The sequence below is a fragment of the Haliotis cracherodii genome, unplaced genomic scaffold, assembly GCF_022045235.1.
Source record: "Haliotis cracherodii isolate W230 unplaced genomic scaffold, xgHalCrac1.p SCAF_13, whole genome shotgun sequence".
Taxonomy (NCBI): domain Eukaryota; kingdom Metazoa; phylum Mollusca; class Gastropoda; order Lepetellida; family Haliotidae; genus Haliotis; species Haliotis cracherodii.
The window spans coordinates 8,225,893-8,239,821 of NW_027266268.1; the positions used below are offsets into that span (position 1 = coordinate 8,225,893).

At 39.1% G+C, this 13,929-nt stretch overlaps 1 protein-coding gene across 1 annotated transcript; it reads right to left on the reverse strand.

The window, feature by feature from the left end:
• Positions 1-302: 302 nt before the first annotated feature.
• Positions 303-12,832, reverse strand: LOC139458832 (probable glutamate receptor). Its single transcript, XM_071240260.1, has 9 exons — positions 12,766-12,832; positions 9,221-9,402; positions 7,277-7,428; positions 4,941-5,106; positions 4,072-4,172; positions 3,200-3,287; positions 2,371-2,710; positions 791-1,008; positions 303-632 (listed from the first exon to the last, which is right to left on the reverse strand). The coding sequence occupies exons 1-9, from the start codon at positions 12,830-12,832 to the stop codon at positions 303-305; spliced, it is 1,644 nt and encodes a 547-aa protein (XP_071096361.1).
• Between the last annotated feature and the right edge of the window lie 1,097 nt (positions 12,833-13,929).

Sequence of the window (13,929 nt, forward strand, 5' to 3'; positions counted from 1 at the left end):
AGACCAGTCCCGCTCCCACAACTAAGAAGATACTCTGGATCTTGATCAGTGACATGGGTTTAGGGTAGGCCTCTACTGGACATCCGTCATCTTCAATGGATGGAAACCATTCTTGGTAGGTTCGCTTCAGGATGCCACTGTCGCTGAGAAGGGACATGCTGATGATGAAAAGGTTAAACATTTTAAGTCAAGAGGAGGCCTTTATTTTAATTCCATTCAAATTTTCAAAGTGGAGGAAAACTCAGTAACTCCGAAAAAAAATACTCTGATTAAATATTCAGAACAATATCTACAAAACTTACTTAACAGTCAACAATTGACTCCTTCCTGTCGTAATTTTCCAAAATAGGTACGTCAATAGACACAAACCTTTTTTGGAACTCTTGTTTGAAAGGGGACCACTTTGGAAGATGAAAAGCAACGAAAGCCATTCCATATTTGGTGTCAATAGCTTTAAGTCTGCAGTTCCCATTGCTTACTATTGTAATCAATGAGCTTGTGATATAAGCATATTTTCCCTCCAAGACTTTTTGCAGTTGCTTGGTGCCATTGCTGCTGAATACATTGGGGTCTCTGGCAGATAAATCTTGAACTCTTTGCTTGATTGTGATGATATCGGTCTGCTTTGAATTCTGAAATTAATTGTAAAGAAGATTTGCTTTGATATCATTTCTTTATTGTGTGCCAAAAATAGTACACAAAGTATGGAAATATGACTACACCTCAATCGTTGACGTTTGTATTAGTACATTTTTAAATATCGAAACATTATCAGTGTAGTTAAGCTTACCTGAAAAAGGTTTTCAGTGACGCTTGATGCATCGTAGCCTATTTTGTAGTCTTCTCTGGCTGCCAACTCAGCCATGTTAGAAAATGGTGGGGTTTCTAATTTTACAGCAAATGTAGTCATGATGGTCCCACAGTAGACAGCAGAGATAATAGTTGTAAACATCCACCATGCCGCAACAAGGATTCTCTCCGAGTCATGTGATGACCTTGCGGTTGATCCTATATGCAAAACATTATTTATCATCCAAAACTGGCTCCCACAGGAGATATCGCTTGGATGAGACCAAGCGATATCTACACTGTAGATATCGCTGCAATGACATTACATCACAATGCTTTGCAGACCATTGTGATGTCACTGGTTACCATGACGTCACAATCAAATGACATCACTAATGGCTCTGCTACTGAAGCTGTTTGCAGTACTTTTTACACTGGAGACACTGCTAATTAATGTCTACAAATTAAAACAGTTGAAAGAATGATGTTGGATGATAAATAAAATCTCACCCTCGTGTCTTTTGATATCAAATATATCAACACTCGTTGATAAAAGTGGCAAAAATCCTCGGCAAGCCTCGGAATTTTTCCACTTTTATCAACTCGTGTTGATATATTTGATATCAAAAGACACTCGGGTGAGATTCTCTATATATAACTCACATTTCGTATCATACCATGAACGTCCCGGTCCTATTTATCACAGGGAACATTACCTAGTGCCCTTGTGTCTTTATTAATGCATAAATGTTCTTTCCCGTAGTATTTTATCACTTTACCATTCACTGGGATTCACTTCAGCAAGGTAAACGCAACAGACAACATGACAACAAACAACAGCTTATCACTATTCCCAGCTATTGAAAGAATTGAAGACACCAATTTTCTAATTCATTTGAGACCATGACCAGTATTATCAGGGTGTAAACTTAAATAGTTTTTGAGAATATTTGTCCCCGTTGTGGAGCATACGGATGGACGGACGGGCGGACGGACGAACTCTGATTTATATATCCCCCGCCCCACATCAGAAACAGACAGACAGACAGTTTATTCAGGATTTTAGGCATCAAGGCCCATAGTACAATGCAGATTGGATATTAGCACTGTCACGTGATGTACATGATCAGATTATAAATCAAGTTACACATTCCTCATTTTAAAGACATTTTTAAAGACATGTTTCAAGAATACAGAAACAGCATGGATCATATCAGGAATTTCAGAGTTTAGCAGATTTATCTTTAACTGACGGTCTTTAAAAGTACCTTGCAACATGGGGAGAAATTTATACCTTAAATTGGAATACGTTTCACATATAAGTAAGACATGGTATTCATCCTCTACTTCTCCGGATGAACAGTTTGTACAAATGGAGTTCACAATATCACCGTCTTTGGACCAGCGACATATATTTACATTAAAATTATGCAATGAAATTCTAAGTTTACAATAAGCTCTGATTAAACTTTTATCATTTAAACAAGATAAATCAGAAACAAACAATATGAACACTTCATCAAAAAGGAAAACAAATAATTAATGGCAACCAAAGGTTTTGACAATATCATATTTTCTCACCTTGCTTTAAAGTGGCCCCAAGAATTTCAAATGTTGTTTGTGCCATGGTTTGCATTGTCCAGGCGCCCGTTGGACACTTTCTGGAATGGAATTCATCCTTATAATGAACGAAAATTAAGGAAGACAGGAAGATCACACATGTAATCAGAGTCACGCCAAACATAATATACACGTGAGGCTGGAAAGGACGTAGAAGTATCAGGAGAATATCCTCGTCAACAACATCCTCTTTCTTGTATAGGATCACTTGTGCAGTTTCAGCTACTGGGGGCAGGACGAAGTCGGCAACTGCAGTGCGGTCACTGTGGATTTTTAAGATGTCCGGTGCCAAGTCAGCTTCCTGCAACGATCGATTATTTGTTCTACAATCCGCATAAACATATTGTTTATACAATATATTCATTCATGAATATAATTCAAATATCTTGCTCATCTGTGATTGCCAAAATGACAAGAATAAGGTCAATAGGTATCAGGGAAAAGAATACAGGGGTTATCATTAACCGAGTGTTTCCATGTCATAACTAGCATATTTCAGGAATACAAAATATTATTGTATGTGAGTCTATGATGCTTAAGTTACCACCCCATGCCAAATGGTTTGTGCCACATATCTGGGTACAGAAACACCTGCGCATTGGGAGGATATGTGGACACAGCTGCCTGTAGTTAATTGAGTCTGTACAGCATGATTAACAACCTATGTCATTAGGAAACAATAATACAAAATCAACAAGCCACACATTTATAGGAACTGAATTTATTTGTTGGGAAACTAGGGATCTATTCCGTCCAGACCTGGAGTCTGTTACTATGTGCCAACCCTTACCCTTCTCTGCAGCATCCCTAAGAGTCCTGTCCACGAGCCGTTGATGTTCTGGCCCCATTCATCCTCTCTCGGTGGTATAACCCTGTAACTTTTAAATAAATGCACCTTATATTTTGTGATAAAACGTTACATGCTTTTTGATAATCAAAAGTAACGTTAAAGTATTTAGATACATGGGTAAATGATAACTATAGGACATTACACAAGTTTCACTTTAATACCAAACTTAAGACAAAACTACATATCAAATGGAAGCGAATGTTATATTCCTTTTTTTACTACAGAAGTAATAAGAGGATGATTACTCGATATTTCAATAGTAACAGTCTGTGAACATTTTTATTCTTTTATAATGGTAAACAGCATTTCCGACCGTACTTTAGTATGGGGGCCAAACTTTGTTTGCTGGCGACCTTTTGCCCGTTTTCATATTGTTTTGTTGAATCATAGTTTATTCTTTTACATACTCATAGACTACTTTTAGATACAATCTGTGATAATCTAGTTATGTCTACTGTCCTTCGGCGACAGTCTCAACATATTTGTTTTTAATGCTTAACTTTCTCTTGTCACTAAATGGCTGAACTATTGCCGATGTGACGTTAAATTTTATCTCACACACAGAAATGACAGGTACATCATAACAACTGACGAGCACGTTGTAACAAATCACATAGAATCATGACGATGATCCAGAGGAGATGGTTCGATGGAGAGGTGGTCCGGTGTTACAATCCTAATTGTTTAAGCATTTTATTTAAAAATTAACATTTTTATAGGTGAGGGGACCAGCTTTGACATTTTTATGCTGCAGATGTCATTTGCTATGTGCAACAGAGGTTTCAATAATTATACATCAGTCATAAACTCACCTGAAGTTCATAGCTTCTGCCAGCAGGTTCAGTACACTAAATGGAAACCCAAACACCTTCCGCTTATTCACTGTTATGTAGCCATAGCCAAAGCTGTTGTCCTGCAATTACAATGGTCGGGCACGTTCACATCAGAAATGACAGGTACTAGTAAATTGTATGATTGGTTGGTTGGTTGGTTGGTTGTTTAACGCCGCACTCAGCAATATTCCAGCTATATGACGGCGGTCTGTAAATAATCGAGTCTGGACCAAACATTCAAGTGATTGATATCATGAGCATCGATCCACGCAAGTGGGATCGATGACATGCATCAACCAAGTCAGCGAGCCTGACCACCCGATCCCGTTAGTCGCCTTTTAGGACAAGCATAGTCACCTTTTACGGCAAGCATGGGTTGCTGAAGACATATTCTACCCCGGCTCATCACGGGTCAGTAAATTGTATGACCTAAGGGGCACGTTTTAACAAATCACACACTATGATCCGGAGAAGACGATTTGATGGAGAGGTGGTTAGATGTTACAGTCATACTTATTTAAGCATGTTTAAACATGTACACATTTAACTATTTTATAGGTGAGGGATAGACTAAGGTAAACGTATTGCAACTATATCTCTTATTTGGAAATATGTCTTCAATAAAAAGAGCAAGCAAACGTATATTGCTTGTGGATTACTCCCGTTCATGCAGCTTAACACATGACGGAAGAACTTCGGACTACAGATAGGTGGTACATGGCAATGTGTGCTCTTCTGTATTGTTTGCCTTGTGAAACATGGTTCTTTCATTACTAACATCCAGTAAATGCCACTGACATTAAATTTAATTTCCATTTACTTAGGAAATAATATTTGTAGCTACCTACCTTCATGACGACAGTAAGTTGCCGACCATTGTAACCGAACTTCACATTGGGGAACACGTCCATAGGATTTGTCACTGTCTCATTGGAGAGAGCCACGTCTGTGAAAGCACGTCCATTATGTTGAAACATCAGTGTCCACAACCTTGCCTTTGAAGAATGTCCCTGGGATCAAACAGACATGCATGAGTTTAACATTGACTTAATTAAGATGAAAATTGTTTGAGATTCCAGAAAAAAAACCCTTCATATGTAACATTAGAGATTTTGTGTCATCTGACTCCTCATGGCGTAGTTCAACCACTGACTTTTTGTGGTTCTGTAGCTACTCCAGGCTTTATTATCCCCCGCCACAAAGTGGAAGGTGGATATAGGAATGGGTGCCGTCCGTCCTTCCTTCCTTCCTTCCGTCGGTCCGTCCGTCACATTTCGTTTCCGGAGCAGAACAAAAAAACCCATGAGAGATATCCTAATGAAACTTGGCACATAGATAGGTCTAATGGTGAACTAGTGCCTTTTGATAGTTTGGAATTTTTGAAAAAAGTTTCCCTGGCAACGACTTTGACTTAGACTGAAAATGGCAGTAGTCCTCGTTTTCCGGAGCAGAACACAAAACACCATGAGACATATCTCAACCAAACTTGGCACATAGATAGGTCTGGTGGGAACCTGGTGCCTTTTGATACTTTGGGATTTTGAAAAAAAATTTTTTTTCGATCTTCCCTGGCAACGACTTTGACTTAGACTGAAAATGGCAGTAGTCATCGTTTCCAGAGCAGATCTTGTAAACCGTACAATATTTCTTCACTTCTTGGCATATAAATAGGTCTAGTGGAAAACTGGTGCCTTTTAATACTTTGGGATTTAAAAAACAAAATTTGAGTTTCCCTGGCAACGACTTTGACTTAGACTGAAAATGTCGGTAGTCCTCGTTTTCCGGAGTAAAACACAAAAAGCAATAGAGATATCTTAACCAAACTTGGCACATGAATAGGTCTAGTGGAAAACTGGTGCATTTGATTATGTAGGCTTTTTGAAAAAAATATTTTTCGAGTTTCCCTGGCACTTTGACTTAGACTGAAAATGGCAGCAGTCCTCGTTTTCCAGAGCACATCTTGAAACCGTAAAATATTTCTTCACCAAACTTGGCACATAAATAGTAGAAAACAAAAAAGCACTTGATGAGATGACTAGATTGCGGAATGAAAGACTGTCCACCTGGACATACCCTGAAGAGAACATTCATGGTGATGGACTCAAGGTAGCTCACTTGATTGTTCGATCCCTCAATGCTCATTTCGAAGATGTGAAGAAGGATAAGTTTGTTGGAGTGGTTCATGATTACAAAGAAAGAGACCTGCCAGGATATCAAGTCTATCCAGGAGACACTACCCATGGTATGTTTCAACATGTTTCAAGAACAGTATCCAGCTATGTGATGTTATGTCATCAGTATTGAATACATTTCCTTGCTTGTTGGCAAGTTCTGCATTGCTTGTGTGTATGTTCCCCCAAAAGTGTCACGGTTGTCGCATTCACTTACTGATTTCATGCAGAAACTTCAGGATCTCTCCAAGCAACATGCATGTGAACATGTCCTAGTTACTGGGGATTTCAACTGTAATCTGAGTGAAAAACTGTAACTTGAATATTTCTTTGATGTGCGGAAAATGACTAATCTGATTCACTCTCCAGCTGACTGTGTTGGAGCTACACTGGACTGAGTTACTGATCATGCCAGTGCTGTAGCATTCAGACTCCAGTCTACTACTCAGATCATCAGATGATTGGTGCTCTACTTCTCTGTACACCTCATGGTGACCCCTGCTCTCAATGACCTCTAAGTAAAGTAAGAACTCCCTCACTTCTCTCATAATTGTTTAAGTAATAACACAGCTCACTACAAATACAGTTACTTATTCTACCATAAACCAGTAATAACCTTTTTAGTGCTGCAATTAGACCATTTACAAAAAGGTCCAGTGAACATAGTTCACAGGAGCTTATACATTGCACACAAGCGGACATGTCATATGGGCGGGGGATTTGAGTATTTCATGCTTGTTAAATACTAGGGACCAGGCAAACATCACTGGCAAAGCTCTGGGTCGTTGAGGCACGATGACACAAAATTAAGCAGCTCACACAATGTTATACCCTATACTCATTTGCTTTCAACAAGAATGGGATATGGGGGGGATATGTTGTGCCCAGAATCCCAACGGTGTCCAATGTTATATAATAATGGCTTAACAGCTCTGAAATAACGTTTTGTTGTCAACATTCTAAGTATTGAGGTAATGGTCCATCAAACAAACATGTTGAAACTGTAACTCACCTGACGTGAAGGCAGTTCCAGCAACGCCACGTTCTCCAACTGAATGTTGCTGTCCAGGAGTACAAGTAAGTCATCTGATTTCCCGACCACCAGAACCCGTGAAACGTGACACAAGTCGACCGATGTGTTTGATCTTGTTCCACAGAATCGAGACTGGCGAAAAAAAGGTTTATCACGTGTTTAAGGGATGGTAAATAGCCTGTATTAGGAAGAACCATAGTATTTAGCGAGACTTAGAGTTCATTCCTAATATAGGATGTGTACAATTCCAAAACACACAAGCAAGTATTGTCATATCTTACAAGCGGTACATTGACATGGAAAGTTTGTTAGACACTGGCGTAACTACCATAAAGGCGAAAAGACAATTGAGTGAGTGAGTTGGGTTTAACGCCGCTTTAAACAGTATTCCAGTTATATTGCGGCGTGTCAGCTTAATGTGGGAGGAAAGCTCAAAGTGATGCAGGTCTTAGACGTTTACCACTTCGGTGAAACCCACGAGCAGGGGTATGGTGCTAATAAACCTAGACACATAATCGGGGCGAACCGGGATTCGAACTCACAATCATAGGTTTCTGGCGTGCCCAAGGGACGCAACTCTGCACAGCGAATCGCGGCGCATTAGACGACTGGGCCACCCGTGCCCCAAAAAGAGACAATTGTCCACACACAATGTTTCAGTGTCAGAGACCAGTTGGTCAGCCCACCATAGTTATTGCCTTTGCCAAAGCGAAGCTGCGCGAGTCATCACAACGTGTGTTTAGCGTCTGCGTGACCTTCATAGTCTTACCATTTGCAGTCAAATGTCCCGCACAGTGACAAAATAAAACAAGATAAAATATTTCGGCCAAATCCAACTGTTGAATTCTTGAACAGACCACGAGCCGATGAAGCCTACACACATGGAAACTGATCCTACTAGCGTTCCCACTAACTTTGGTTTTTGCACTGTTTCCAAAGTGTAAAATATCTCAGCTACATCCTTGTTAGAAACTGATCCGGTATTATTTTGATAATGGTAACAATTATCCGGTAATTTGTCTCAATGCGACTCAATCGGCGGATAAACGACAGTTGTACCTCCTGAACTTTTGTATTTGCATATTTATCCGTAAATGGCTTTATCGTGCCAAGAAACTTATATATTAAAAGAAAACACATAGACGACCACGTTTTACCAACTGTAATAGTTCTTACCTTACGTTTGTGAGTGTCAAAATATAATGATCACAGTACCCACAACTTTTTGGTACCTCATTTTTTCCTCTTTTGTGATAACGTTACATTTAACCTTATTAAAGTAATAGGGGTTTTGAGGAATGACATTACAGTACATTTCATACCTGCCAATTTTTCCCATGCTACGTACATATGGCCGTCATACCACCATGCACTGATTGCTCTAGGCCAGAGGACTGGTGTATTTCTGTTTGCCTTGTAAATCAACTCATTCACTTACTTACTTTTGTGAAAGCTAATGGTGACCTAGATAGTGTTCAGACATCACTGAATTCGAAAGGAGAATCTTGAATATACACCGCAGTGGTGAAATTAATGTATGTCACATAGAACATATAAAATATCATGTTCTCTCATTGATAGATATGGTCATCTAATAGAGTAAAGTAAAAGATAACACAACACAAATCCTTTTTCACAATTTAGTACATCGGGTCAGCTTCATGTGGGTGGAAAGCCAACAGTGATTCTGATCATAGATGTTCAAGTTTACCTTTGGTGAAACCCATGAACATGGTGCTGACAAACAACAAATAGCAAGACGAACCTGAAATAGAACCCATGGGCAATGGATTCTCGATCGGGGATGAGACACACATCTTCGGCGTCAAACACAACTTACTCAACTTTTCAACCATTAGCGTGGACATCTTCCTGGAAAAATATTTTCTAAAGGAAACGTAACTGTGTATGTTGTTTGACGTACCAACTGACGTAAGACAGAAACAGTGGCAGTGACGTCACAGAGGAGAAGTACATTGAGGCGAGGCTTGAGCAGCTTCTCCACATCTCCCAGGATTGTCAGCAGGTGCTCTTCTGTGAAGGAGCTGGTATCATAGTCCATGCTGGTTATACCTGATGTTTCCAACGAGTGGCCGAAGTGTATGTCTGAAACACATAATGCAAGCTAAGTATGTAGGGCATGAATAACACCACTCACAGCACATGCATGGATTTCTGGTATCAAGGTATCTGGGACGTTCCAGAAATGGTCTTGTGAATGAGCGAGTTTGGGTAAACGACTCGGTGAACAACAGTCCAGTTATGGCACGGCGTGTCAGCTTAATGTGGGAGGAAAGCACAAAGTTACGCAGGTCTCAGACATTTACCACTTTGGTGAAGGCCACGAGCACGGGTATGGTGGTGAAAAACCTAGAAATATAATCGGGGCAAACCAGGATTCAAACCTCCAATCATAGGATTCTGGTGTGCACCAAGGGAGGCAACTGTACAAAGCGAATTGCGGCGCCGTAGACGACAGCGCCACCTTTGCCCCAGAATTGGCCTGACGAACATAACATATACATAACATTTAAGTGTGTTATAATATCGTAGTTCCTATCCATCAATTGGCAAATTCACACACATGCATTTCCTGAATTCACTAGTAGTAAAAGTGACACTTTTCAAAATATACAAGGTTCAGATAGTTTAATTGGAACTTATACATTACACTGACCTCCATTATGATGTCCTAGAGTTCTGAAATATAATATCGACATTGCACCCGACACGATGTTACAGTGATATGTAACAGTTTTGTAAACATTATATAATTAACGAAACGTTACCAGATACACACATGAACACTAAATCTGATATCTAACAAAGGTTTGGCTGGGCTGATATTAGATTGGTTGTTTCTATATATAGTATATATTGATTGTCTATATTCTCCCCCTAAAATGAAGGTTTCTTGCTACTAACAGTAGTAAATTCAAACATTCCGTCAAATACATGTCTGAGCATTCAATCGCAGAAAAGGCAAGTATTCGCCATTTGAAAGCCAGCAAGATAGGATACCTTTTTTGTACCAATAGTATGTAACTGTACCATATGGGCCATAAATACAATTATTCGAAACTTCATAGCAACATAATTATCATGCTGAATCATACTGAAACAGATTCGATATGTCGTAAAATGCAAAAGAGTGATGAAAAATACACTGATCAGCAAAAGAAGCTGTACCAAACTACATGTCAGGTTTGACAAAAAAGACGAGATGAGTTCGTTAGCCTTTGGATTTCGTCATGCTTTATTTGGCGTCATTCTTTCTAGAGTCCCTGTATTAAGTCGCATGTGTTTGCAGAAGGGTTAGATTGACGATAAAGTTGTCCCCAGAGGTGTTCAATTTGTGACATGCCAGGACACGGTTTTTGAAAGCGACGGAGCAAGACGTTCATGTTGTATTTGGTCATGTTGAAACAGGATCCGTGGGTTCTGTCGTGAGAGTGGAAGCACAACTGGACGCAATACTGAGTCGATGTAACGATGTGCTGTGAGACGAGTCATCACCACAAGTTTCAGTTTTTCCTGAACACAAATCCAGCAGATATCATAATGTTGCCTCCTCCAGATGGTACAACAACGAAAGAGCTTTCTTCCGACGTCTATACACCCGTACTCTACTATTTACTCGGAAGACTGGAACCTGTTTTCATAAAAAACACACACACGACTTTCAACCGTATTCCCTTTCTTTGACGTTGATGTTGACGTATGCATTGGAAAGGTCTATTGGCCCGAATACCATTGTGACGCAGGGTTCTGGATACAGTAAACAGGCTTACAACAATATGAAAATAACGTTTATCGATGGGTAAGGAGACACGTGGTCTGTCTGTACTCATAAGATCTACTGTCTGCCCTGTCTGAGAGCAACCTGGTGATTTTTGCACGAGTGTAACCAAAGTGACCACCGTTCTGCCGATAAACATGTTATGCTACTGTTGAGTTCTGGACTCATTATGCATTGACGAATGTTGTTAGCTGTTTTTATACCCACATGCATCCTGTAATCAGTCTTCCCGTCCCTTTTTATTATAACGTTAAAAGTAATTTCACATGGAATTCAGTTTAATTTACGATTTTTTATCTTCACCCGTTTCATTTCTACTGTTGGTTTTACATGATTAATAACATTACTTCATATTCGAATCCGAATTCTAATAAATTTTATTCTGATAAACGATGAAGTTCCTTTTGCTTGCCAGTGTATAAGAAGTGATGACATGAAGTCATGTGTTGGCGAAAAGGATAACCATGTGTCTGCTCTACCGATAGCACCTACCACTCTCATATTTGTCATTACAAAGTTAAAGTAACAGATAGTGTGAGGAAGAGTGAAAGGTCCATATCAAGGTCCCTGCATGGGATAGCAATGTGCCTCAAGTTGAAAAGGGACATTATTACTAATTTCCTCTGAATGTCTATCATAAACAATTTTAAAATGACGTAACCAGGCCTCTGATTATGGAACCTTGATTGAAAGCATAATTGTGAGCCTAATGTGTCTTTGAACCCAAAGTACATGCTGCATGGGAGGTACCTAAACAAATGAGAAATGTTTACCCCTTAAGCAAGAGCGGATGGTGTGTTCCTCGACATGAAGGGAAAATCCACGATTGGAAAGTCGAAATCTTCCACGTTGTCGTACAGATTGGCACAGAGTCTGCCGTCATTTTGCATTTCTATCCATAGATCCAAATAAGACACTGAACATGTTTCTCACTTGTGAAATTGTAGACATAAGTTTGACCCATTCATACAATTTGCAAACAATTATGTTAACATCAGTAGGAAGCAAGTATTATTATGAAGCAGAGGGATGCCAATCAGTCCTACAATCATTATTTGATCATCTTCACACGTCATCATATTTATCAGTATCCAGAAGATCACATTTGACTTCAACTGGAATATATTCTGCTCCCCAGGTTTATTGAGCAAAACAAATGGACATTGCCATTTGGTGCACTGTAGGTTGATACTACCAACATTAATTAAGTTAAAATGACCCATGACATTTGTAGACACACCTTTATGTATTTGCAAAACAAAAAATTATGAGTATTGAGCCAACAAAATATAATCTCCAACAGGCGACAGAGTTAAACTTTCAGTTTTGAAACAATTGTTTTTCATTTTTCCTTCATTCGTAAATATCCATGAAAAAAGCATGTTGAGTTTTGTAAACACCTTTGACTGGCCACAACACAGAGATTTTCTGGACAAATGTGTTTCAGACATTAAAATTTGACGTATAACATGTTTCGCAATGTTGATGAGAAAACATTGATATTTAGTGCGCTGAAGGTTGATACTACCAAAATGTGAAAGGTTTGCAATCGCAAAATCATGTTATAGTACAGTGGTGTTATATATCTAATACCAGAATGAAGCCATATAATACCAAGTTTACTTTGACATGTAATTTCAAATATGCAAAAACATATAAAAATGACTCACCTAGCTCCTGCTCACGTAAGACGAGAACGGACTGCCAGTTGAGAGAAATCAGAAAGTGCACCAGCATGATGTCGTGTTGTTCCTGCCCCCGACGATGGTAAACTTCTGAATAGTTTCACTATTGAGGACAGAAGGAAAACACTATATATTTAAATAACAATTTTATTGTTTAACAATGCATTAGCAAAGCAAATACGTTCTGAACATTGGATGTAATTAAAATCTCGTTTAGCATAATTTTCGCTATGTATGATTATTTGTCTCTGTTTTAACATGACATGCTTGGGCAGAAGAGTGGATTTAATGTTCTGGTCGACATGGAATCAATGTTATCTTTTTAACAAATAAATGAAAATATTGATTTATGTTGCACTTACATAATAACTGTATTGACAACTCACTCCAACTGTCTCGGAGGCAAAAGAGGTTACCTTGTCACCGAAGATTATTTACTTGATAAATGCTATGGTATTGGAAGGATCACTGCGAAATGTTTGTGCTAGTAAACAATGCACATTGTGGCTTAGGGGGTACTCAGAACTACTGTTTGATGTTGATAAACTACATCGGAAAACTGGTTGATCACATGAACCTTCATCAATGCGTAATGTACTTATCTACACACTGTGTTGGAGCTACACTGGACTTGTTGTTTACTGATCATGCCAGTGCATGCATGTGAACATGTCCTAGTTACTGGGGATTTCAACTGTAATCTGAGTGAAAAACTGTAACTTGAATATTTCTTTAATGTGCGGAAAATGACTAATCTGATTCACTCTCCAGCTGACTGTGTTGGAGCTACACTGGACTTAGTTACTGATCATGCCAGTGCTGTAGCATTCAGACTCCAGTATACTACTCAGATCATCAGATGATTGGTGCTCTACTTCTCTGTACACCTCATGGTGACCCCTGCTCTCAATGATCTTCTAAGTAAAGTAAGAACTCCCTCACTTCTCTCATAATTGTTTAAGTAATAACACAGCTCACTACAAATACAGTTACTTATTCTACCATAAACCAGTAATAACCTTTTTAGTGCTGCAATTAGACCATTTACAAAAAGGTCCAGTGAACATAGTTCACAGGAGCTTATACATTGCACACAAGCGGACATGTCATATGGGCGGGGGATTTGAGTATTTCATGCTTGTTAAATAC